Source organism: Squalius cephalus (assembly GCF_949319135.1).
Source record: "Squalius cephalus genome assembly, chromosome: 4".
In the NCBI taxonomy this organism is placed as follows: domain Eukaryota; kingdom Metazoa; phylum Chordata; class Actinopteri; order Cypriniformes; family Leuciscidae; genus Squalius; species Squalius cephalus.
This window is the reverse complement of record NC_137125.1, coordinates 48444000-48471391: the sequence shown is the minus strand read 5'-3', so window position 1 is coordinate 48471391 and position 27392 is coordinate 48444000. Positions and strand designations below refer to the sequence as shown.

At 37.6% G+C, this 27392-nt stretch overlaps 2 protein-coding genes and 1 pseudogene across 4 annotated transcripts in view; 1 reads left to right on the top strand and 2 right to left on the bottom strand.

The window, feature by feature from the left end:
* Positions 1 to 213: 213 nt before the first annotated feature.
* Positions 214 to 18605, bottom strand: tmem63a (transmembrane protein 63A). 2 transcript variants are annotated; one of them, XR_013820774.1, is made up of 26 exons: positions 18502 to 18601; positions 17268 to 17328; positions 13649 to 13810; positions 13462 to 13541; positions 13243 to 13312; positions 13132 to 13169; positions 12830 to 12972; positions 11999 to 12050; positions 11802 to 11910; positions 11648 to 11718; positions 11139 to 11219; positions 9778 to 9904; positions 9564 to 9694; positions 9107 to 9289; positions 8833 to 8986; positions 8642 to 8748; positions 8479 to 8565; positions 7274 to 7333; positions 6999 to 7161; positions 6556 to 6661; positions 6309 to 6476; positions 6079 to 6194; positions 5711 to 5758; positions 5387 to 5605; positions 1072 to 1247; positions 214 to 246 (listed from the first exon to the last, which is right to left on the bottom strand). XR_013820774.1 is itself a non-coding variant. In XM_079868168.1 (24 exons), exons 3-24 carry the CDS (start codon positions 13808 to 13810, stop codon positions 5465 to 5467), a joined length of 2397 nt encoding a protein of 798 aa, XP_079724294.1. In that variant the 5' UTR covers positions 17268 to 17328; positions 18502 to 18605; the 3' UTR covers positions 4008 to 5464. The 2 variants fall into 2 exon arrangements, 1 of the variants encoding a protein (XP_079724294.1); XM_079868168.1 differs by lacking the exons at positions 214 to 246; positions 1072 to 1247 and having other exon boundaries at positions 4008 to 5605; positions 18502 to 18605.
* Positions 18606 to 21031: 2426 nt separating this feature from the next.
* lyrm5a (LYR motif containing 5a) overlaps positions 21032 to 27392 on the top strand; it is a 104101-nt gene continuing 97740 nt past the window's right edge. Inside the window, exon 1 of the mRNA XM_079869917.1 lies at positions 21032 to 21036. The gene's annotated coding sequence lies outside the window, so the exon portion shown is untranslated. The remainder of the gene's footprint in view (positions 21037 to 27392) is intronic.
* LOC307157731 (G-protein coupled receptor family C group 6 member A-like) lies at positions 21048 to 22340 on the bottom strand (annotated as a pseudogene). The gene is made up of 3 exons (XR_013824056.1): positions 22333 to 22340; positions 21619 to 21878; positions 21048 to 21533 (listed from the first exon to the last, which is right to left on the bottom strand). The product of XR_013824056.1 is annotated as a G-protein coupled receptor family C group 6 member A-like (transcript).

Sequence of the window (27392 nt, the reverse complement as noted above, 5' to 3'; positions counted from 1 at the left end):
ATATAATGGAATATTCCATCTTGCTTATTCACAGGTGTTTTCCCTGTGTTTTAAATTATGCATTGTATTGTGTTTTAGGGTTACAGAAAATTATTTTTATTTGGATTTTTTCTTACTATAAGAGTAAAACTATTTTTCTTTTTACAGTGGAACCAGAGTTACTTTAAAGGGTTAGTTCTTCCAAAAATGAAAATTCTGTAATCGTTGACTTACCCTCATATTGTTCCCATATGAGGTTCTTCCCTTCTGTGGAACACAAAAGTAGATGTTTTGCAGAATATTCAGATCACCTTTTTCTGTGGAGTAAAAGTAAATTAGGTTTTCAAGCTCCAAAAGAACAAAATGCACCATAAGGGGCCGTTCACACACAACACATTTTTCCACTCCACTTGTTTTTCAATGTAAACGCGCTAGACGAATGCATTTAAACAGTGTGCTCACGTCTTTTGCATTGTCTCGTGCATGACTTCTAAAGAGGCGTTCTCGTAACACAAAGCTAAAATAATTTACTTTTAAAAAACGCGTCTCTAGACCTTGCCACAAAAATGCTTTCTGTGTGAATGAATGGCCCTTAAAAGTGCTTCACATGACTTTCATGTGCACCATGTTGTAAGATAACATAGGATAGCATCAACATATTTCCATATACGGAAAAATAGATAGGATTTGAGAGCAAATAAAAACTTTTCAATATGTTCCTCACAAAAAGTGACTTGTCCTCATTCTGTTTCTTCCACTCAAGAAAGAAAATCATATTCAAAGACATGAAGTCAAGTAAACGATGACAGAGAACAAGTCAGAAATTGTTGAACTATCCCTTATTCTGCTGATAATCAGATAATGGAGCAAATGTCCCAATCTGGGAATTCTCCCTCTAATTCTTCTCTCGCTTTTTTCTTCTTTCTGGCTCTGTTTCTTCGCTGAGTAAACTCTGCAAACCTTAAGAGACGTCTGGCAAGGAAACTAAACTTTGCTATTAGTTTTCCCTTAAAGCTATGTCTGGGTGAAGTGGAATAAGTTTACCCCCAGGGCTTGGCAAGGGTCTATTACTCTCGGCTCTGAGAACGTTACCTTACGGACCACCAGCGTTGCCATGGGAATAATCCCAGCAGACAAAAGGGAGGGATCAGAAGGGGAAATCAATGCCGTCGGGCTTTGTGGTTGGCTGGCATAGAGATCAGTCATACGTACTCCGGGTCACGGGGTCAGAGGCATCAATCATGGCTTCCGAAAAGAGCGCGCACCATCTGAAAAGAGGAGAGAAGAAGGGAGGAGAGGAGGAAACATCTTTGTCTGTGTTAATGGAGGGATGCATCATCTTTGGGCTATTTCAAGACATCACATACAAATGCAACAATAATTAGTTCCTGTAGTTTGAAAGACCAAACGCAGCTGTAGATGAGCCATTCAATGTTTGTATGCGTACGCGCATGTTCAACTATGACAGAAGAGTTACACGACAGAATCCATATCATGTCCACTTATCCACAGCCCAGTTTACAGGATCTGTCTTTTAAAAAGTAGACTTTAGTTTGTTTTTCATGGTTTCTCTCTGTGCAAAAGTCACTAAGATGATGCCAGTGCATTTGTAAGCTGTTTATTATGTGTTGCTATGTGGTTGCTCAATTATATACAACTTGCATCTCTAGTCCTCTTTTTCCTTCCTCTTTTGTCATATGAAAAACAAAAAAAGAGTGTTATTTATTGTTCATATCTGTGGCAAAAACAGCAAGGGTTGAGTTACTTTGTGAAGTTTATATTTAGTATTAAGGGCTTATTTAAATCCATAATCATAAGGAATAGTAACAGTGATGCTTGTCTTAGCAAGCTAAACTAATCATGAAAACAAAATGTTTATTTACTTTCCTAATCACTGGTTTACATCCAGGCGTCCAGCAGCTGTTTTCCTTATTGTAGAGGTGCAATAAGGTTTTTCTAGATTGGCTTCAGCTGCCAACACTTGACTCGCTTTATAACCAGAATGAATTGGTCTGGGAGTTTAGCCACTTTGAGGCCCCCAGCAAACACCATTCAGTCAAACTTGACCTGCTCTCCGCATGTTTTCAGCCCATTTAAACAATTACTGAAATGCTTTATTTGACTCACATGCATCTTGTGTCTCAAGTTGCACATGGGCGTTTGCGTCTATTAGGGTTTATGGCGGTGTCAAAGACTGTAAATGCTGTTATTTCTAGCTCTCACAGAATTAATTGAAGTTGTAAAACTACTTGTATATGATTGCGCACGTGGTTTTACACCAAAATGTGACATGTAGTGTAAGATCTGTGATGTTTGATTTTAAAAGTGTTGTGTATAAAGATCTGTCCTATTACACACAGAGGAAAAAAATCTTAAAGTCACTATATATCAAAATTGACATTTCTTACTGTATCATGGAACATTGCAATGTTGATTTATTTATTTTTATTCATGTGCCCATCTCTCTTATGACGCGTTTACTGGCGTGAGGGCGAGGCAACCTGTCACTCACATGAGATTGACCACCAATAGCAAACCACAACCATCCAATCAATTCCCCATGGACAGAATCAAGTCCCGCCCTACATTTTTCTTCTTATTTGAGAATGCATTTCACTTGGACATACATCACAGTAGGGAAGAAAAGACTATCGCAACTTACATTTAATGCTGACTTTAACAAAGCTAAAGCTTACGCTTAACTTGCTTAGAAAGTTTAGATTTTTTTGTGCAATAAAATATTTGGCAACCTAAAAGTGAACCCACTGAACCAGCTGTCAACATGATGGTACCCTGCTTTATAAGCTGACCTTCCTGAATGGCAACAGGCAAAACACTGGAAGAGATCTTCAATATTGTCTGTTATTGCCTCAAAATCAAAAAAGATAAAAAAGAGAAGAAAAGATTTTTTTCTTCACACACACTCATTAGATCAGTTTCTGTTCTTATGGAGTTTTGAACGCTGATCCTGGCGTTTGTAGCAGGTCACTCCGGCCACAGAGTTTTCTGGGCTGCTTATGGTGTTAAAGTAAGACGATTTTGCTCTATCCTGACTAATGAGCTGAAAACCGCAGTCAGGAGAAATGTGTCAAGTGTGTGTTTGGAGAGCGTTCATTCATCCATTTCCAGGAAAATCTAAAGCTTAAGACTATGAGACTCAGTGTACAGAGGTTGAGCCGTTTAAATGATCAGACACAGCAATTTCGGTTTCTGTTACAATCATATAATTAATACAGAACTAAGACACATGCACAGGAACTATATCAACAGTTTCTCTTCATATACACAATATCTTCCCATTGCATTACATTTAAAAGGAGAAATTTAACTTTTTTTTAATTTTTTTTTTAGCAAAGCCTCGTTTCTTATTTGATCAATGTTTTCTAAATAGTCCTTTGACATAGGAACACTTTTCTAGGTAGATGAATTTCTAGTTAACTGAAATTCCTGCAACTAGAATTTGCTCCATGTAAACAGTCCATTCCTGGTATTCTTGCGGATATCATGCAAAAGTTACCGGGTTTACAGGCATTATGTGATCAGGACACTTAAGTTGAACTTTACATATCAAGCGATATTATCACGCTAGTCTCATGAATGCTTAAGTATTGAGGCTATACTTTCAAAGCGGTGTGTATTTTAAGGTTTATGCATTGCTCTGTTTGCTTTATTCTAAGTTGCCTACTGTAAATTCAATCTTTGCATAATTGTTTTTCTCTTGTAATTGACATTATGCCACTGCTCTGAGAAGACCAAGAACAATCAGAAACCAACAGTGCCACCTAGTGACGAAGCCTTTAAAAAGCTACTTTTCAGCCAAATACATTCTATTCATTCTTTTAGACACACACAATTTTACAGGGTCCCAGGAAGTAAACCATAAACCATGTTTACGTTGAAATACCCATGTCTTTATACACATTTGTGTCCTCATAAACCACATATACACAAGAACACACACAAAAATGGGTCATTCTATAATTTAGGGTACATTTCATGTCCACTGATGATAAATACAATTTTCTTCAGACATTTCATATTTTGTCGATTAAGAGAATGCACACTATAATCTCACACCAATATTTTATGCATCCAGTTTGCTTGAAATTGCCTTTGTATCCCTTCAATTACAGTTTTTGCAATGTCCACATTTTGAACTGGGTCTCGAGTTCAAAATAATGGAGAAAAAAATGTTAAAGTCAAGAAAGATCATCCAAATTAAATTTATTTCTACAATCTAAATATCTTAGAAAAATAGATTGAGTTTAAATGTATTTCTACAATCTAAATACCTTAGAAAAATAGATTGAGTTTAATTTAATTTTCTTTCAAATAAGAAAATATATTCATTTTATTAATGTCCGCAAAAATTCTGTCAACTATGTTACTATCTAAACACCCCCTGAAAACTAAAAAATTATTTATCCCAAAACCATGTGACCAGCATCATGTGATGTCATTTTCTTCTGCTGTAGGTATTTTGAACACATTATGGTAAATATCCTCTTAATTTTTTTTATATATATATTATCCCCAATGACCTATTGTCAAGGAGTATATTAATTGGCCGTCAACTATGTTGAGTACGCTGTTATAATTTCAAATATTTTTATGATTTTATTTCAAATGAATATTAAAATGTTAGGTTAACCTGATCAAGAAAATAACATTTGGTTGGCCATACAAGGTATCATAGTTGACAAACTCACCAGGGAAAACATCTTTTTTTTGTAATATCAAAATGGTGTTTAATGATTAAGCTTTGCATCTAGCAGATTCATTACACTGATAAAAAGATATAAATTAAAACCAATAGCTTATTTATTGAGAAAGCATATTGTTTTTACACTTGTTTGCTGATGTGAAATGTACCCTAAATTATAGAATGACTAATGAAAGGCCACTGAGCTATGAGCTCAATATATGTCAATATATCAATATATTAACATATGTATATAAAACTTTGCTTTAAACAGAAAAACATTAAGAATGACATTCAATATGTAAGCGTGCTCTCTCTCTCTCACGCGCACACACACACACACTCACACAAATTACAGTTATAAAGTGTGTTAAGTTGTTTCCAACAAGGCACAAGTGCCATAATTCAAGTGTTTATGTGCGCTTTGATATGCTCAAGTTATAATTGTACTCCTTGGCAAGTGCTCATTGGCGAAGCTGCTTTTGTAATGAAGAAATGTATGGACAGCGTGTTTGAATGGCAATTTAGAAAAGAGTTTTTTTCTTTGGTGAGAAGAAATGATTCCCAAAAAGCTCTTTTGCATTTGTTATATGGCAGTCTATGATTAAATGTTCCTGATGTCTCTCAGTGTGTATAAAAAAAGAAAAAGAAAAAAGCTTGACAGTGCTTTTTCCAAAAGTATATCCCCTCCTTCTCCACACTGACCTCCAACCGCCAATATGGCAAGAACCATTTCCTCCAAAGGGCAGTTGGATCAGTCTACATGTAGACTGAGAATTGTTGTTAGATATCAGAGTCTGGACAGTCTTCCTCAGTGCTGAGGAAGGGCGGGCTTGTGTCTGTCGTGCCGTAGGATTGCCGAGTGCTGCCCTCATCAGAAGACTCGGCCGATGCGTCTGGGTTCAGAACTTTAGGAAGATACGCCTACGTAGAGTAAGAAGGATGGAGAGAGAGATTTTAGTAATTACGAAATCTATCATTTGAAAACAAAATGTGTGATAATGTTTAATGTAAAAATGTGAATCTTGCCGATGCAGATGAGCATGATGATGCAGCGTCTTCATCTTCCTCCTTAATCTGAATCACAGACATACACAATTACATATTTGCAGATGTTTTTATCCAAAGCGACTTACAGTAGAGGATCATAGGCAATACATCACAGAGCCAACAATATTTATAGCATACAATGCCAGATTTATAAGAAATCTGGATTTGGAAACAGAGAAGAGGAGAAATGTGTGTGTGTGTAAGTGGTTTAAATTGGTTTAAATGATTATGGTTTAAATGGGGGTGGTTAAATCATAACTATTAAATTATGGTAAAACTATAACAATTATAACAATAGTGGCATTATAAAGTTGGACAAAACTCTGATACAGAACAAAGCAGCTTACGTTGTAGTTGTGGGGACTGAGGTATTTGAAGTGTCCAAAGCAAGTGTAGCTTATACAGATAAAGATGGTGATGCACAGAACCACTAGTGTGAATAGTGACGTGACCGCCATGAAGCCTGTGAGGACACAGTCAACATATATATACACACACTATATGAATCAAACAAAATAATACAATAAACAAAATGCCTGAGAAACACTGATTTAATCAGCCAATTAGTGGACGTTACCTGTCCTGAGCACAGAGAAAAAATAAAGCCACATCAGGCATATGATTGGTGCAGCCAACGCTTGATTGACAGCTCCCAGGTGAACTTGCCGGTCAAGGCGAGCGGGCAGGTAAGCGAAGTACAGGTTGTGTTTGTCCACCAGGTGTTTCAGCAACAAGTACAGCAGACCTGCAAACATTGACTGTATGTTAATGTAATGTTACACACACCAATAATGTGTACAAGCCCTTGAGGAAAGAAATCAGACCGAAGGGGACGATGACAGGACAGGTGATGCTGTACGCCATGATGACCGTGAACACACACAGAGTCCATCCGTACATCGCGCCGTACTGAAACTCGTACGCCTGATTCTACAGAGAGACAAGATTACAAGTGGATCAGAAACACATTCCTGTTAATTCTTATTCAAATCAGTTTCAAGGGATAATCCTGCTTATTTTCAACCTAATTCCTTTACAGCTTATTAGTAAATGTCAATGTTCAATTCAAATTAAAGTATAATAATCAATAAAAAATAAAAAGTAGAGATGGTTAAAAATACTTCTTTATTCTTTTTTATGGCACTTTGGTAAAAATTTTGTAATATTATATTTTGAAAATATACCAGGGTACTTTAAGTAAACAACTTGGTGGGTGGGTAGGTAAAATTCCAAATCATTTATGAAAGATCGAAAGTCACAGAGCAACCTGTTTAACATATTTCCTCTCAGCAGCCGAACGTGCGAGTGCCAGACGCACGATGTAGAGCAGTAACCCTGGCAACCGCAGCAGCTCCATGCCTGTGCCCACCAGAGACGCTGTGATCACGTAATTTACAAAGAACGCCCCCTGATCAGGTAAAAACACACACCTGACACAAACAAAGAGTGGAGCCGGGAAGTCAAGCCATCGTTTTTTAGGTGCATGTCACAAAACAAATAAATCATTCTGATTTGAGCGAATAAAATCATAAGTATACTCACTCAAACCTCAGCTTCCCCACAGACTCCTTATCAAACAACCAGCGGAAAAACACGTCCAGGCTGAGTGGAAAGAGAGCACATCTGTATACATGCTCACTTTGGGAACATTTAAGACCCACTATACACACTAATCAAGAATTAATTTATGTTTTCATTGTGGGTCAAATTTAGCCCATTGATCAGTTGCAGTTTCTTTTGGACAAGGTTAACAATGAAACCGTTAAGTTAGACTGTAATCCACAACAGATCTGCATGATTTGGGGAAGAAAATCTCATTGCAAATTTTCTGATAAAAACTGTGATTTAAAATGCCATATTTATTAAAGCTCCAGGTTTGCTGTGCTTGTAGGGCTAATTTGGCTAAAAATTGATTTTGTGTCAGTATGATTGTAATTATAATAATAATACTAAAAATATTCAACAAAATTGGTAATTACTATAGTAAAGAATTTAGTTAGGTAAACTAATAATCCTAATATTACTACTACTACTAATAATAATAATATTAATAAAAATATCAATAATAAATAATAATAGTAATTTGAAAACACTGAATCATGAGCTGCTCACATGTAAATGAACACAGTGCTGCGCTTCACTCTGAAAAATGCGGCTCGTATGCTTATTTAAAGGGGCTATATGCAGAATTCAGAAACCCTTGTCATTAGCGGCACAGGTGGCCATTAAGTGAACTGCAGCCAACAACGTATTGCTCGTGCTCGCACTCATGCACACATAACGCAAGTGACTGAACATGATTCAATGCCCCGATATACTCACGGTGAAGTTCTTTTTCATTCTTTGCTTAGAACGAAATAACTAAATTCTTTGCATTCTTCCTTATAGTACAGCTCATTATCCTGAATTGTATAGGCATTCATTCCATGTGTCATTGAACAGAAGAGAGGCTCTTGGGAGCGCACGCAAATGTCACATACATTTTCCCGGTGAGTCCTTCACATAAAAATCAGTCTACAGGCTTGCATTAGACAACATAGGAAGTCAGGGATGTCTCGTTTTTAAAATGTCTGTTACATGAAAATTCTTACATATAGCCCCTTTAATTAAATCGCATTAAATAACTGATAATCGCAGTGAGACATTTCACAATTAATTAATCATGCAGCCCTAACCCTCAACCTAGTTTAGTTTACAGTAAAAGTGTGTGTATAGAAATGTGGAGAAAGATTTTAAAGAGCCCTTACCTGGTGAGGCCCAGTGATGGCAAAATCAACACCATGAAGATCAGAAATGTGTAGAGCTTGTACATCATGCTCATATTCTCACTAGACCTACACACACAGACAGACACACATTATTGAGTGAACTTGTTTGAGTTTGAGTGCGTGTTTCTGTGTTGATGTCTACCTGGTCCAGTGGGATTCTCCCAGTGTAGAGTAATACACTACAGTGGGCAACAGGGCAGAGAAGGTCCACAGTAGAAGAGTGGGGAAGAACTGGCTGATAATGGCACTCTACAAAAACAACAAACAGTCTTCACACCACTGAACTCCATCCATGTGCACACATCATTATAAGTGCTGTGTTCAGTCACATACGTTCAGATAGTGAATGGGCTTGGTGACATTAAACTTGTCCATGGTGCTGATGATGATGGAGGGAGTTGTGAAGAAGAAGACAAGGAGGAAGAGTGCAACATTCAGCATCACACAGCGTAGCCACCAACTCCACCCACGTAATGACAAATTCTCCCTTAAAGAGACAGAAGGTGAGATTATGATAAGCAGAATTGTGAATTGATATTAGATTGTCTATAACAAGCAGGTTGTAATATTAAAGATTTTGCTCCAAAAAAGGCATAATAGGACATACCAGTAAATATTATGAGGGTGAGGAGCGTAATACACTTTCCATTTGTGCACCCTCAGCTCTGCACTCTTAGAAGACGGCTGAGGCTCTCGGCCACACCCACACTTGATTCCACAACCCATTTCTTCTCCGGCCACACCCCTTGTCCCGCCTCCACACTCTAGAGCATTGAAATCTTTCAGAATACTGTGAGGAAAGACAAAGGACATACGTTTAAAACCCAAGTGAGCAGAAATTATACTGGAAAATACATTATAAAATACTTCTGTCTAAAATGATATCAATAAAAAAGATTTCTTTGACTCGATCCACGATCTTGGGATTATTTTCACAGAGATAATTGCAATTTATTCTGCCTTATATTCTAGTAAAAACAATGTAAAACAATCTTATAAGCCAGCATAATTAGTATGCATAGTTTCCTTAAATGTGCAGTTGAGTCTGAGTGTGGATCACTTACAAAGCGGCCATGTACTCATTTTGGAGGGTGACAAATGCCATGCCTAGAGGATACAGCCTACTCTGCCTTAGTTTATCTTCCTCCTCAAGCAGAGCAGCTTCTTGTGAGCTGTAGAAATCTATAGCATCAACCTACACACAAACACACACATTATTTAGATGCCAAAATCTTGAAAAGTCAAAACAAGGCCACTGCTAATGATGGTTGTACTCACCTTTTCACACCCCTCACAGTGGCAGCAGCAGCACAGGTGGCTGCATGGGCGTGGGTTGATGACTTCACGTTGTCCCAGGCGATCGAGTATCTTACGGTAATGCTGCAGGTTGTTTTCTGCCCGTTTTCTGTTACAAAATATTATAATAAAATCATACCAGGGTTATTACATTAGACTAAAAAATGTTGCTAATTGAAATAAAATAAAATAAAATAAAAAGCTAGTAGCAAAAGAAGCGATGCCAATTTTCATTTAGTTTAACTTGATGTACTCAAATAAATACCAAGTTCTGTCATGTAACTCTAAATGGAGCAGGCTGATGGATCCTTATGCAATCTTCTAACAGTTACATAATTTACTACATGGCATAAGCTGATTGGTTCCCGTTTCATCTGCAGACAATGTGCTTGCTGCTCAACATTTAAATAGTTGGTCAGTGTTTGCTGTAGCAGTTTGCAGCATGCTTTCAGAGTGCCTCCCCCAGCTCCACCAGTGTAGACCTGCTAGAAGTAATTTCATATATGCTATTTGTGCAGCAGCAGTAGATGCTCACAGCAGCGTGTCGTCATGTATGTATTGGCAGTAGCACTAGCAAGTCTCTGTACTTGCTCTGCAGCAGTACAATAATCAACAGCATCTGCAATCAGGGCTTAAAAACTAAAACTCAGAGCAGAATCATTATTTTAATGTTTCTATTCTGCGTTTCTTCTGTAACATTACAGTTCCGAAAATGGTAAAAAAAAAATTGTCAATACTTTATACCAGACCTCGAATAGAACTTTATACTAGAGCTTGTGACCAAACCTCGTAACTCCGGCAGATCGTTGGCAAAACCTCATACAGTATAGCTCCATCTGCCTCAATTGTGAATGAAGTGCTGCACAATTTCGTGACTGTCTCTGCTTGTTTGCAGTGCAAGGGTAAATAAAGAACTGGTTCTTTAAAACTTCTTCACAATGTTTGCAATGGAAATGTAAATGTTTTATGTATTTGACGAACTGAGAGGTAAGTCTGGTATTTGCCGTCTAATCATGGCCATAACTTCATCTTTTAAATAAACAAGATTTTTGCCAAATGTATTAAACAACATGAAAAACTGAGCACCCACACAATCAACTTTGTAACCTGTAAGATGTTGAAAACATAATGCATGAACAAAATGCATCATTTGAATTCACGATTGGGTGACTGGCAAATTAAAATATTAAACAGAACAATAAAATAATGTTATTAACCAGTTAATGGTCATTTCAAATTAGCGTTACTCAATGATACTAAAATAACACTATTGTCTGTGAGAGTATGTCCTATAAGATATTTGGACAACTACAAATAATATTGGGTCAAATTGTCATTCTCACCTGTTTCTGTCCAGGTCAATCAGTTTGGCAACATCATAACACAAGTTAACTTCAGTCACTTGACAGGTAGGGTATGCCTCCCTGAAAACAAATATACATCAAGACATGTTAATACCTTAAAAGTTAACTGAGTGATTTCTCCATCAGTGGCACCAAGCAGAATTGCAAAAATAATGATAATTTTCTCAAATACATCCCCTGTCTACCTTTGCTAAAGACAAACAGGTACTACTGGCCCAACTCAAGCCATTGTTTGAACCAATCGGTCACTCAAATGAACATTCCATTTGCTGCCAAAATGATATCGTTATTATTAAGTATAATCCATATCTGTAATGTTAATCAATTACTGTGATTGAACAAATGCTGACCAATAACTTATTGGAGATCCAACTGAGCCACCCACATTATGTAAGCTGAGATCATGCCTTACACACTGAATGGAACAAATAGGAGATGTCTGGATGAATGGCTAAAAATAAAGAGATTGGAAAAGTCATCCCACTTACATAAAGTGAGTTTTTATACTCTCATGACTGGCTGCAGTGGGTACAGACCTCACAAACAGGGTGTTTCTGGCCTATGGAAAAATAAACCAGGGTTAGACTAACACTAACCAGCATGTATGTGTGTGTGAGAGAGAGAAATGTCAGGATGGCTTACTATCTCTCTCTTGGTTCCCTTCATTTGAGAGGTGTGGCGTCTCAGCAGGGCCACCGTGAACATGAGATATAGAACTGCAAATACAGTGTGCAGCCAAAGCAGCTTATCACTGCGAAGACATCATATAAAATACAGTTCAAATAGACACACACACAGATGCCTGCAGTCATATGTGCACAAACACATTCGGTACATACCCCTGCTTAAGATTCCCTATGGTGGTTCTCCCAAAACTGTATGGATCATTGCCTGGAACACAGTTATAAGTCAGTCTTTTTGCCTTCAGCAGAGACTGAAACACATTACTAAGAAAAGGAATTTGAAAATATTTCATATGATGACATTATGTGACATTATAAACCACTACCACCCTCCAAAACATGGTAAGGGGCCAAAAAATCCAAAATATTTAGGCGTCATAAACACAGTGCCTGTTCCAAACAGAATGCAGCAAAATTATTAAAAGAAAATTTGGTCCAAAAAAAGAATTTATCATTTTTGAAGACTAATATTAGATTTTTGCAACCATTATATTATACTATATTTAAAAAATATATAAAAATGAATGCCCTTTCATCTTGAATAAAGAAAGAAAAAAAAATCTAGAAAACTGTCCATGATTACATTTCATATTTCAAATCAGTAATTAAATTTTACAATGCAGTATCACAAATCAAAGCATGCTTAATGAAACTAATTTTTCAAGCTTGTCTATGAGCATTTTCATAAGTCCTATCAATAATAGTATCACAAATTATTATATTATATTATAATTAAAAAATATATATTAAATAAATATATAAATCATATTATTATATTATATTAATTCAATTTATAAATATAGACATTTTTATATAAAAATGTCAAAAACGTATTTTTGGACTACAGTCGCCCTATTTCTCCAATTCATTTTTCTAATTCAGCGTCTCTGTTATTAGTCAAATCCCTGCCTTAAAGAGTAGCCAAGCTACTGTATGAAATATTCTTGAGACCATATTGAATTTTTTGTAATTGCATGAGCGAGCTACCCAGCAGGTCCCCGGACAGGTTGACTGGTAGGATGACGGCCACAGACAGCACACAGATGAGCAAGAGCAGGGTGACCAAGTGCTTCTGAAATGACAGATAATGTACTGCATCCACCCCACATCTCTCCTGGACTGTAGTCTCACTGCGCACACACACACACACACACACACACACACACAGATCAGTTTCACTTCTCCGTTTTTTTTCATCAAGACACATGTGCACTTCCCTATTTAAATTAGGAATAAGTGACAATATCAACAGGCAAAAGCTTTCCGGGTATAAACATAACAACACTTACTCCATATTGATGATAAAGGTGAGCCAAGAGCAGCAACCCTACAGGAAATGAGGAAGATGTTGATGATGTCATGAATGATGTCATAATGAGGATGATGTGTTCTAAACTCACCTTCTCGTAGTCAGGCTCCTCAATGGATATGGATGATGTCATTCTACGGTAATGTCGCTTACTGTAGTCTCTGAAACGGCAACAATGGTTTTATAATCATTTTTTTAAATACTAATATTGGCTAGTTTAAAGCTTCATTTTACAAAACATTTTTAGACACTATGTATGTATGGCACTGTATGTTCCCGTCGCGACTAGTACTGCCTTCATGTCACATACCCTTCAGTCTCTGTAACAAGAGCGAGTCTCCCATAATCCCACAGTCTCCTTCTGATCACAGTGAAGGCCAATAGCAGCACCTGCAGGATGATACACAGCGTCATGTGGTTTGATTGGTTGGTGCAGATGTAATTGGATGGCGCTAACAGCGCAAGTCAATTGAATCCCAACTAACTCCATAACTTACCAGGAAGACTATAAAATCGAGCAGCAGAACGATGGGCACACCTCCGAAATTCACCCCCTTCAGCACAGTGCTCTGCGTGGCACTGAAACAGCTACTGTTGTCCACATGGGCGGTGCCATTATTCCCCGGCACGGAGAGCTGCCCCCACCACGTGGAGGCCATCTGGAGGAGAAATAGATTCAAATTATACAAGGATTTCTTTTCAGGGCACACAAACAGCTTTTTTGCTGCCTCTGAAAAGATCTGTTTCAGTGGCATCAACATCCCAGGTGACTATTGTTTGTTTGTTCACCTTGATTTATACAGACAAGTCAGTTTCTTATTTACAATGACCCATGGCAGGAAAAGAAACATCATCCTGCAATGATGTCAGGAGGGTATAATTGTTTTTATGACCCTACAAGTTTCATTAAACCATCATTAAATATGAGGGAAGAACAAATAGCTAAACTTGGTTAAGGTACTTATCTGACAAAAATTTTGGCAAAAAAGGCAAACTACTACCCTGGTAATCCAGAGTTCTCACGAGAGCACAAGTTGAATTTGCTCAGCAAGTTACTCTGGTGTCGAGTAATGATGCTCATTAAATATGCCCCTCGATCTGAGCTGCACCAATCACATCGGGTTATCTGATATAGGCGGGCCAGAGGCGAGCTAAACAGATGACGACAGCGATGTGACGTCGAAGTCATTAGTAAACATTGCAAGATGGCTATGGATGAACACCAGTTGTTTGAAACGGCTTTGGCCGCTACAATGAACGAGTTAGACATGGCTTTTTATCTAAAACAGGAACAGAAGACGCCGCTCGAATCGTTCCTTTGCAAGAAGGACGTTTTTGCTGTTTTGCCGACCGGATACAGCAAGAGTATAATCTACCAGTTAGCTCCGCTGGGGTTTATTGTTGTGATTGGTCATAGAGTTATCCAATTGCGTGCAGTGAGATTTTCCAATGCATGCTTGGTGCCGCCCCTGGAGCTGGGCGATTTTCATTAGTCGACGCCAGACCATTAATCTTTTAGCCTGGCAAGCCAGACCTACATCAAGATGTTGGGTCTGGAAACTCTCCATAGACACGGCTCAATCCGTGGGGCGGGATAAACGGCTGTCTTTCAAATTCCCTCTGCACGCAATAGGACAGTGCTTCAACCAACCAGTATGAGGCGCCGCCTAGGGCTTAAATCAAACTTCATTCACTCACACATATATGAAACGCTTGCGCATACACATATACTAAGTAGTCGCACATACATGTATACTGCTGAATGCTCAAACTAATGCACAACGTCACACAAGTCGCTCACGCACACACACGCAAACTCTACACACACGAGACGCGCTGAACTCTCCGCGCACATACTCATCTGAGATGCGAACAGACACACACACACACACTCAGATGTCTCGTGTGTTACTGTTAGTATTACTTAGAATATGTGTATGCAAGCGTTTCATATAGCCTATGTGTGCATGAATGAAGTTTGATTTAAGCCCTAGACGGCGCCTCATAAAACCAGAGCGTTCTCCAGCAGCAGCCGCCATTCTCTGTCGTCATTATGTTAAGCCCGCCCCGCCTACTCTATACACGATGTGATTGGCCTGACCCAATTTAGGTTTTTGCAGCTCGAAAGTCAATGGAGAGTTGCTAGACTGCCCTGGCTGCAAAATACATTTTGCTGCCGCTAGGGTGCGTCTAGATTTCTAGGCTATTAATCTTTTAGATTTAGGTCTGGATTTCCAGGCTAGCAAACTACAGCTACAGGTTTGATTTTACTGTGCAAAAAATAAAAATGCATAGAAAAACAAAAAGCTCACAGGAAAAAGCATATATTGACCACAACATAATCAGTTATTAAAGGGGTGGTATAATCCCCTTTTCACAAGTCTCTGATGTCCCCAGAGTGTGTGTGTGAAGTTTTAGCTCAAAATACCCCACAGATATTTTTATATAGAATGTTAAAGTTGTCACTTTTTGAGGGTAAGCAAAAACACAGTTTTTGTGTCTGTCCCTTTAAATGCAAAGGAGCTGCTGCTTCAGACGCGGAGCTTCAACAGCTTGTGTCCTTTTACTTCACACAGACATGCACTGGATTTCAAAACCTTTTAGCCTTTTATGTTCAAACTGAGTCAGACAATGATGGAGAGACTCAAGAAGAAGTGACAACATCTCTGAATGGTTAGTTGATGAATTTATGTAGCTTATGTGTAGTTATCTTCTAGTCATGGATTAGCATATTCGGTTTTGGTAATCTATAAAAATCGTGTTCCGGTTTATGTAAGTTTTAGGGTTGGTGTTGTCACTAACCCGGGAGGAATGTCGTGTACTCCCTACCAGCCTTTTGTTGTAGTCCTTAAAAAGCACATTTTTTTAAAAAGAAAATATCTCCCTTTGCTTTGAACTTTGAGCGTCTTTCTCGTTTTTGCATGCGTTCATAATTTCTTAGTACGACAGCCTGGCCAAAAATTATGTCCGCAGTTTCATTGCGTTATTACAAATAAAACAATTGACTTCAAACACAACTACGTAATAGGATTACAAATCTTTTAACTAATTCTTATTAATATTTAAATAAAGGTTGAAGACCACTTTTGGCCACTGCTGTACATACATTACATTCAAACACATATACAAAACTAGTTTTAGTAAAAAAATTGTTTTAGATAGTAAAGCTATCTAAAACAATTGCAGCGGTTGTTCAAAGCACTAATGACCAATTTTGTGAAAGATTAAACAAATATATGCATACATTTTCTCTCATTTCTGTAAACTATTCCAGTCAGTAGGGCAGCAAAATTAAAAAGCAGAACAATAGGAGCTTTTTCTTCTAGGAACATTGAGAAGATTACTTTATCTAGTGTGGTTCGTTACAGGTTGGTTTCGAACACTATTTTGAAGGTAAGCTGGTGTAAGTCCGAACAAAATTATAAAAATGAACATACACCAACTATACTATTACTCTATGAATAGATCACAGCATTTAATCTCATTCTCAGTCATACCATCACTGGTACCGCCACATGAGATTCCACTCAGTGTTGTGAATGGCAAATCAGTGCAAGGACGTGAAATGTCACATGCATTTCAGTTCAAACTCTAGAGGGAGTCCTTTATAACTTTATTGTCATAAAATATAATATTCATAATTCTGTTTTATTGCAAACAAAACAGAATTACACAATGGTCTGGATCAGGGGTTTTCAAAACGGTCATGAGATTTGAAAACCCCTTGGTCTAGATCACATGACTATGTTCCATTTACACAAAAAAGGTTACTTTGGAGGGCTTTGTGAACATGATAATGCTGAAAAATGCTGTAAATTATGGATTACTGGTGACTGTATTGATGATAAACGTTTGACTTTGAACCTTATGTTGTCATTTGATATCACAATGATTCAATGTGATGCCATTATATGCTAAAAGAATGTGTTATTTAAGACAGGATCATAATATAACCGCTGGCTGCACACAAATATCCTAAGTCATAATCTAACGACTTTTTCCCTCCACCCTGTGTCTGTGGGCCTCCTACACATCCTCTTCTGCTTTTAGATTTTTTTCACTTGGTCAGGTGACTCATGTTTAAATCAAGGAATATAATCATATCTCATTACATACTGCTCTGCGTTTTCACTGTCCGGTGCTCATGCATAAGAGTTTTACTCACTCTGAAGTGGCTCTGAAAAAAAAAACAGATTAACAAAACAAGATTGTGTTACATAAAACATAAAAAATTATTAAATCAAGACAATGAAGTAGAGTTAAGATATTAAGTCAAAATTAAGTGAGTTTATGCTTAAAAATAGGACAAATATCTGTCAGTGAGGTAAGAAAAATCTTGTTTTTTCCCCTTTGAATTAAATTTGTGTTTTGTTTTAATCAAAATAAGAGTGTATCTTGATTTAAGAATGTTTATATATTGGTACTGGAAAACAAGACTAAATTATTGAATAAAAAAATATAGTGGAGCTATAGTGTAGCTACCCCCAGAACACTTTACAGTAACAAGTCACACTCCTAAAGTATGTGTCAAATAACAAAGACAGAAGTGAGAAATTCCTTGGTTTGCAATGTGACTGAGTGAACTTATTGAAGCAAAACATATTTCAGCAGGGATTTAATTTTAGAAACATAATTTCACCTAATGTAAGGATGCATGATTCTACTTCTTACTTTCTACTTCTCTAAAGATCAGTTACATGAACTTATCATGGGCCTGGTTTCACAGACATAGCTTAGATTAAGCCAGGATTAAGACTAAATTCAATTAGTACATTCCAATTGTTTTTTTTTAAAACATGCCTTAGAAAAAGACAATGTGCATCTTGAGACAAAATATTTAAAGATATTTTAAGATATGTCAGTTTAGTTAAGACAGCTCAAACATGCATTTTACTCTTGGGACTAGGCTTGTCTGTGAAACCGGAGGAATAGTGTAGGCCTATTAGTTAGTTATGCCATAGTTTAGCAACACTTTGCATGACTGAAAACAACTTATTTATGATGAGGAAGCTTACTGTTGCCAAACTGACAGCTGATGTCAGAACTGTCAGAACTAGACGCTGGTTGAGTATAAAGCCAAAAACGGGTAGTTTTACTAACTAGCAGCAACTAAACTAAATGTAGTTAGATTCATGTTAGCATGTATCACCTTATAATAACACCTTATTATAAGTTAAACACACACCAAAACAAACAAAAACGTGCCACTAAACTCATACATCGACATGCTGTGAGTGACGTCAAGACGCATCTGTATAACGGCTGGACAAACTTACCTTCATTAACCGAATGCTTTAGAGGCTCTTTCTCCACTTTGGTAAATGAAACATGTTATGAAACAAAAACATACCTCGGTTGAATTTTTCAGCTTCTGGGTTGTCCAAAAACGGTCGGGTTGTCAACTGAGCTGAGATTAAACTAAACGAAACTTTACAATGACTCATTTCCGCACATGCGCAGACACACTAATCTCCGCCCAGTGTCCCATTACAACACTGGTACAAAAGCACACTTTTAATTTTTTTTCATTTGTATTAATTGTCATTGTATAGGATACAATTCACAATCAACCTGGAGAAATGAATAAATTATTGAATGAAATATTAATAAAAAGCCGATCATAAAAGTCCCGCAGTGCAGAGAAAGATTGCATTAAATAAATAAATGTTTAAAAAATTTGTAAGAAAATTAAACCAAATAAATCATAATTAAAATAATAGTATTTGATCTATTCACAAGCATAATAACTATGCCTAGGCATTCTCTAATATGATGATAATTAAGTCAATTGATCAAATTGATCATTTAGTGAAATTAGTTTATTTTTCTAAACAAAACAGCATTCAGCAGCAATTGCTGGCAATGAAGTGTTGTTTCTTTCAGCTCCAGAGAGACTAAATAAAATAGAACAAAATAACAGAAATCTTAATTTTTTAAATATTAAAAATCTAAAACCGATAGGATGGTAAACAATATATGTCCATACTATAAATATATGTAAAAGTATAGCAATGAAAAATAGTATCAGTAGCGAGATAAAATATGCAAAATGATATGTGCAATGCAAGGTAAATGCATTATTTATGTTATCAGATTGCTTTCAGGTGATGAAAATAGGCAAAAAATTTCCAAACAGTGTCTGATTTAATTGGTGCATCCACACATTTGGCTTAAATAGATTATCCCAGGGGGGAGAGAGAGATGAAGAGAGTCTTTGAGCCTTTACAGTGAATCCCAAGTGATTGACAGGTCGGCTATATCTGTCCAATATCATCCAGCTCACGTTCTCATTCCCCTCTGCGTGGCCCTCTGCGACACCATCTGACGCAGGAATTAACCCCCGCTGCAGGCTGGAGAAGGGCGACAGGTTCCCTAATCAGCGGCTGATTGCGGCGGCGGCGCTCGGGGAGAGAGCTGTGGTGATTGGGGGTATGGAGGCTTTGATTGTTTTCAGTCAGCCTGACAGCTGAGGAATACTGCTTCTAATCAGCGTAGTCAAGAAACTGGCATGAGTGGCAAATGAACAGTCAAAGTCTACACATACACACACTCTCATTTAGATGTGTCGCTTGGTTAGATACTGTAAACACACTAAATAGAGTGTGGAGCATTAATCTTATTTCTTTGCTGCAGGTCTAGGCCTACATTTCACTTACAACTCAGACTGGAGATTATTCTAGAGTAGAGTAACTTTTTTTATTTAAACAATGATCAAATTGCAACAGAGGTATAGACCAGTTTTACCAGTGAATGGAAATGAGCCATAAAAGGAACATTGTATCATAGTTTGTTCTGTCATGTGTAAATAGCTTTTACTGCACCCGTTGATTTCTCTTCAATAAATGAATGGTGTTTGTGGAATAATATTGTCTCTGCTTTTGCTTAAACAGTGTGCTTTTTGCCAGGTCCGCGCAACAAAACTAGCAATGGCCAATGAAAAATAGCCCATAAGTAGCGAGCGCAATGACCACAAACACAAAATATCCCTTTCCCCATACCTAAATTATATATCCAGTCACTGTTATGCAAAATGAAAACCATTATCATAGTGATCACGAAACTCGCAGTTTTATCATTTAGAATATAAAACATTTCAGTACAATATAATTTATACAAAATGTATCAATATGTGGGGGGAATCAACCTACGGCAACAGTTAAAAAGTTTCCACAGGAAAACCACAGACTTGTCAACCCTGTTTTTGCCTAGAAATATTTCACAAAGAGCAATAAAGCAGTTGCAAACAAAAGTGGTTGCATTTTATTTAATGTTCTGCCAGAAGCAGGTAGAGAGTTACCATATGATAGGAATACACAAAATGAAATTCTCGATCAAGATCAAATGGTATCAGACACTTACTGTGATGTTTTTTCACCCAATTTCTGTATCCGTCATTCAGGAAAAGCATGCTGTTATTGTTGATCATGCAGGGCTTCACAATCTTCAGTCACAGTGTTACCACATCTTTCTGAGGTATCCCAAATTTGCCTCTTCCCAAATGCTGACCTCATAGCCGGTATCCAATTCTCCAGATTTGCTGAATTGATGCATCTCATTAAACCTAGTTATTGCCAAGGCATCATTTAGCTAGAAAATATGACAATATATATGCTTTTGAATACTTGTTATTTGATTTTACAGAGAGTAACAGAGGTGATTACTTAGGCTACTTCAGAGCGTTGGATATCAAAGCCTCCACAGCAGGTTTTTCAGGAACAGATGTCTTTAATTAGCGACAGACTTCACAGCCAGCCCTATACTGCACTGAATAAAGGTATATAGCTTTCATCAGGGTTACCCTTATTTCTTCAGGGCTTTAATTTAACTCTCCTCTTAGTAAGTGCTGCAGGATGGTGTTGTTGAATCAGGGTTTAGATCTTGTAGATTATTCTGGTACTTTATGAAATGAGAGTAGTATCCTGAAAAGGGTTATTCCAAGAATCCAACCTCATTCAGGGGACGGTTGTTTAGCACTTCGACTGACTTAGCCCAACTATCATCAGCGATCCAGAAACATCCAGATGCATTGGGAGAGAGTTTCTCAAACAAAGAAAACATGTGGTGAGGTTTGGCAAAGGACACAATGACATTAACTCTCGGGGTGCTCTCGATTTGTTTGAAAGTTTCATTGAGTTTTGAATCTAAGTTTTCATCGTCAAGAAAATCAGGTAGCACGACACGGTACGAAACAATCATTTTCTGGATTTTGGCGTGTGCCTCAAGATGGTCCATGGCGTAGCATCCAAAATCTCCGTCTGTGGTTATTATGCCAATCTAGGTCCAGTTAGCGCAGAATTTAGGCGATTGGTTGAGCCTGGTGGTCATCTTCCAGCACTGTCCTCTTGAATATCAGAAAACAGGTTTTATTTCTCAAAACCCCAGCTGTTGAACCATAACTGATCTGTGATCATAATAAGCACATAGTTGTTTAAAATATGGCATTCTGAAACAATTCAACAAAACATACCTGTGGCATAACCCCTATTGAGAAACCGCGCCACTGTGATGGAAACCTCTGAATGGTACTCTCCCATTACAGTCTGAAACATTGAATTGCCACCAGAACTTTTGTACTTGGAAGACATCAGAGTGTTGCAGTGCAGTGGTCACATCAGAGCAGGTGTCTAGATCCTGTAGCCAAATGTGAGATTTTTCAACATAGAGGAGTTGTTGATGGCCTCCACCGCTTCAATCATCAGAGATTGAATCAACCTGGATACAGTAAAACTGTCAGAAAGAACAAGATGGATGGATGGATGGATGGATGGATGGATGGATGGATGGATGGATGGATGGATGGATGGATGGATGGATGGATGGATGGATGGATGGATGGATGGATGGATGGATGGATGGATGGATGGATTGATTGATTGATTGATTGATTGATTGATTGATTGCGGACCAAACTTGCTAAATGCTAGTGCTAAATGTTAGTTTGATGGTTGCATAGAAATATTTCTTACTCTGAAGAACAGCAATTGATTTGATATAATAAACAAACACATGCACACACAATGACCTCAAGTCTGTATTCGCATCAACTGACCGTCACTGCAGAGCTGCAGAGTCACTCCAACCAAAGACACAATGTCACAATATCAGACATAAAGACAAAACAGGCCAACATTAAACCAGCATATAGCTTCTGTTTGAAACCTGCACTTGCATTTAATTTTACCACTTCATTTGAACAATCCATTTTTTATTTATTTAGAATGCATAGCCTATTTAAATTTCTATAAGAACAGGTCAGCAAGGATTTTAAGAAGGAGGAAGATCAGTTAACAGGGTTTTCTCTTTATTTATCACAGCTTCAATCGTTTTGCATAATTGAACAAATAATTTTAAAAAATACAGTAAAAATAAGGGACATTTACCCTGAACATCACGTCTCTTATATTTCATCTCCAGTTGACACTTTGCCTTGGAAAGTACCTATAGCCTACTTAAAAAACTTTTAAAAAGCTGCGAAGTAATGGAAAAACGCTACTCATATGGTATCAACGTATTGATGTGTACGATTAAGAGTCATTGCTGTGGTGGAAACGATGTTGAGAGACAGTCGTAGGCCTAATTGGTGTAAAAAATAATAACAAAAAAACTTCTGTGGGGGAAAAAAACTTGTGGAAAGTGGAAGTAGATGTCGACGCTATTACTAATACTCACCACTAGAGAGCAGCACTTACATTTTCCAGCCCTCGTCCCCCAAAACTGTGAAGAACTCGATATTTATTATTCCTCGACAGTGAAGTCTTATTATTATCCTGTATATTTGCCAGTTTATGTCAGTCTTGGCATGTTTGTTATTTAATGCTTTTTATTTTGATCCTGTCTGTAAGTAGGCTATCACTGTATAATTCTATCAACAACTGTATATCATCACAATGTAACCGTTTATTAGCTTGCATTATTTGAGTTTCTAATTATGAGTTATAGAAGCCGTCTCATCCAGTGTTATCCTTCAATATGTGTATTTCAGTCAGTGTTTTTAATGTTAATAACGTGTGACATTTTGACGGTTGCTCCGTCAGAAACCTCCCCTCCCCTTCTGAATAACCTTGCCAGATTACCATACAATTATCATATCATTACAATCTCATTATCATATTGGAGCCAATGCTTGTGGGTTTAAAATCGTTCTGTTTGTCATTTCATTCTACACCATTCAAATTTCTACAATGTGTGATACCTTAACTGGACATTAGGCTATTTTGTCTATTTATGTTTTAAAGAGCACTGATGTATAAATGGACATCTGGCCTGTTCTGGTTACTTAAGGAAGTGGTTTAATAATATCAGGGTCTATGTGTCGGTGTTAGGCCATCCAAGTGTATTAAACACCAGCAGGTGGTCTGATATCTCTTCAGTATGATAATTACTTCTCGTTGTCCACAGAAATCACCTGAAATCCACACTGTGATGGACCTAATCTGCAACTCTTTCCTGGATACAGTGAATCTGCCTGGAAAACAGCAAATATGAGCGTCAATCATACCTTATCCTCCTCTCAAAGTTACATGGGATTCATATCATATAGCCTACATTAGATAATCTAAAGGGGTTTCATTTTGGGTGTCTCCCTCTCTCTCTCTCTCTGTTCTCCATTACAATATTAAAGAGAGTTTTACTTAAGCTTCTCTTCAAGGGTGGTCGTGAACTGAAATTTTCCCCAAAGTGCTCTAATCCATCACAAGGACAACACCGGGCCGACCATCCATGCATCATTTTAGAGAGGATGAGGGAGGGCTGTGGGTGGGACGGAGAGACGGAGAGAGCGAGGCAGCGCGGGTGGGTTTTTCTAACAGATCTCTGAGCTTTAGAATATCATAATCTAAATGCTGGTTTTAATTTGTCATAATAAATGAGAAACCCCACTCCCCTGCAGAGACATGTGCCTTTCTTTGGGTTGTTAAAGGCCTTTTCTGCATGCTGAGTGTGTTTGACCACAAATGCATATTTGTTAGTTGTATCCTAATGCTTATTATTTTCATGCAACGCAATAATCACTATTGTTTAGATTTAGAGTTAGGGATTTAAACAAACCACTATCCCAAAAAGTGGCTTTTTGAAGAGACTTTGACACATAGGAAAAATAGATACCTTAGATTTACGTCATAATAGAATGTCATAGAGACCCATTGTGAAAAAGAAGTGCACTTAATTGTATTGAATGTGCACTTGTAGTGTACGGTACTGCACACATCGTATAATATTAATGAAATTAATATTAAAAAGAGAACACTTTCATGACAATGTTTCTTAACACACTTAAGTGTACTTTTAAGACAGGCAATTTGTAATAATGTCAAATTTTAAGTTTTACTTTGAAGTACATTTTAAATAGTGCTGTCAAATCGATTAATTGCACATAAAAGTTCGTAAATACACTGTGTGTGTGTATCTGTGTGTATGTATATATATTGTGTATGTGACTTGTTTAAGTATGCAATTCTTTTTCACAAGGAACCACCTAGCAAACAACCAGAATGTTACTACTTAGCACAGTGCTAACAATCAGTCTAAACACTTTAGCATCATGGCAGCAGCTTTCATACTGGCTATTATCTTCTTGTCATTTATGAAAAGTGAGATATCACTGCTCTGAATTAAGACTTTAAAGCCAATATGATTGACAGGTGTCATAATAACAGTCAGCCGCACTTGGCAATTTCTCGCTCTCTGTTTGCAAAACATTAGCATTAAGGGAAAGGAGAGAAAGACGTGCAAGATCAGGTCGCCGCGGTACAGATGTTTTAATTGCGTTTGTGTCAGTGTGAAACACGATTAGCGTTTCTGCTCATTAACGAGCTGATGGGCCCCTCGTTCCGACACCTCGCTAATGCGCTAACACACGAACACCTCACACATCACATTCAGATGCAAAGACTGAAACAGAATCTAATCAACAAGGACAGCAACACATACAGTTAACCGCTCCGCTGCAATTAGATGATCATTTGCTCAAGTCTTTGTGTCTGTGTGTATGCGTGAGTGTAATTACATAATGGATGGTTGAATAAAGCTGAATTTAGTGTGGTGAAGTTCTTTGGCCCCTGCCATGGTGAGACACCTCACCGGTTTGGGTTGCAATTATGCTTTATGTGCAATTTGAATGTCATGCTATTGCTGTACCGAACGTGACCCCGTGAACGTTCAGCCTGCAAACTTCCAGCTGTTCAGATGTAGATGATGGTGGCTCTTATGTCTCCAACTGATCAGTTATTCAGCTACCAGTACAACATCAACAGACACACGCTTTTTCGCTATCATCATATTTTTCATGTTACAATAATTGCGAATTGTAATTGCTTCCGACTCTTTCTTTTGTCATGCTGTATTTTGGGAACAAAATTCACTGTAGAAAATGTTTTCTCAGGTGACAAGTGGTAACATCTAAACTAAAGGTGACAAGTATTTTCTGTACCAAACACAACAAACAGAATCGCAAATATAATCCTTGCATCCCAATACGCATACTATCCATCTAGGTTGTTCAAGATCACTAATCTTGAATACTATTAAGGGTGGATATTATGGGAATTGGCACACAGGGAATTACTGTTTTCAAACAGTTTCCCTGGCAAAGATCTATCCCATCAAGCAACTTCCCCCTTACATGCAGTAAGATTGCAGTAATGTGCTGCAGGGATGATGTAATTTTAGGCCAAAACCCAGAATCGATATTTCTGGTTCCATCGTCCCGAAGTCAATTGCTGTGTCCGAAATCGCATATAGCCTAGTAGGTATTACATTTGGTTTGAAACTTACATTGCGACTGTTAAAAAGCATGTTCTATATAGTATGAATTTGAATGAAATTTGGACGTACTACATCTGCCATGTTGTCATTATCATGTGACCTACGTCGTCAGCTGTGTCACTTCACCTCCATTCACAAATCCTCTCCCATGGACTTATGGGACAGTAAAGTGTCAATCAAATGCACTTCAGAATCTTGCCGGAGGTGGTAGGTCTTTTCACGTACTGTTTTATGAATAGCCTACTATGAATTTGGACATACTACTCGGCTCACATTTGGTTTTCACCTACTATATGGAAGTAAGCTTATTTGGATGCAGTGAGTGGGTTTTTTAGAATGGGTTTTTGGTTAAATAGCCTATACCTGAAATAAGGTCAAGATATTTTCACGTTTTATTCTACAAAATAAAATATTTCAGAAACTCGTTCCCTTTTTTAAAGCTTTTACTTGTCTTGAAGTGTCTAAATGGGACTGCAGAGGTTGTCAGGGACATTAAACATCACCAGCCGAACAGGTAAACTCATCTACTCACTAGTTGGCTTTCATAGCCTATCACACTCTTGCAAACAACTATAACTCGAACATTCAGGGAAAATGTTTTTAAAAAAAGACTGAAAGAGTTGTCAGAAGCTAGTGATGGTGACGCTGAAGTCAGGTGACCGTAGTGTAGTTTATTTATAGAAGGCGATTGTATTTAGGTTTCAAAATTCATTGAAGTTGTGTTCATTTGTGAAGATTATCATGATGAAGTGTATAATCATATACTTCTTTTGGTCACAGACCTTATTTTCTGCTATAATCCAAAAGCAAATATCATACTGGGTGATGCTAACTTCTGGGTTAGCCTACAAAAATAAGTCATCACAGAACTCTATTAGCAAACGACAAAAATCCAACATCCAACCAAACAATTTGTATAGTTTAAGAAGCTGTTTGACTCGGATATACGTCACAATAGGGGAGAAAATAAAATCAATCTTTCCATTTCATGCTGACTTTAATTTATTTGGCAAGAGGGAGTGATTTGCTTGCGGCTCCTGAGAAGCCCTGTGGTGAGGAGAAGAGAGTTCGCTCAGAGTTGGAGTAAATCACTCCGCAGAAGTAGCAGTGCTTCGCTTTCTGAGAATATAGTTCCCAGATGTATACGGTTAGAAGATGGCTGTGTCTCATGTGACCTTGTTATTTGTACACGCTGTGACTATACAAATCACCACATGTAAAGAGGAAAATGTTGGCGTTATTTTGTCACATTGGGAGCAGTATGCTAGCTGGAGCCGTTTACCTCCAGTCTTTATGCTAAGCTAGGCTAGCGGTGGGTGCGTCAGACAGAGTTACGGCACGCACGGAGATGAAGGTATGTCTGTACTTATCTAACTCTGGGGGATACGGTGAATAAGCTAAAGTCCCAAAAAGTCGGCGTGTTCCTTTAAGGTTCAGATGACCACAAAAAAAAAAAAAAAAAAAGGTTGAGAACCTCTA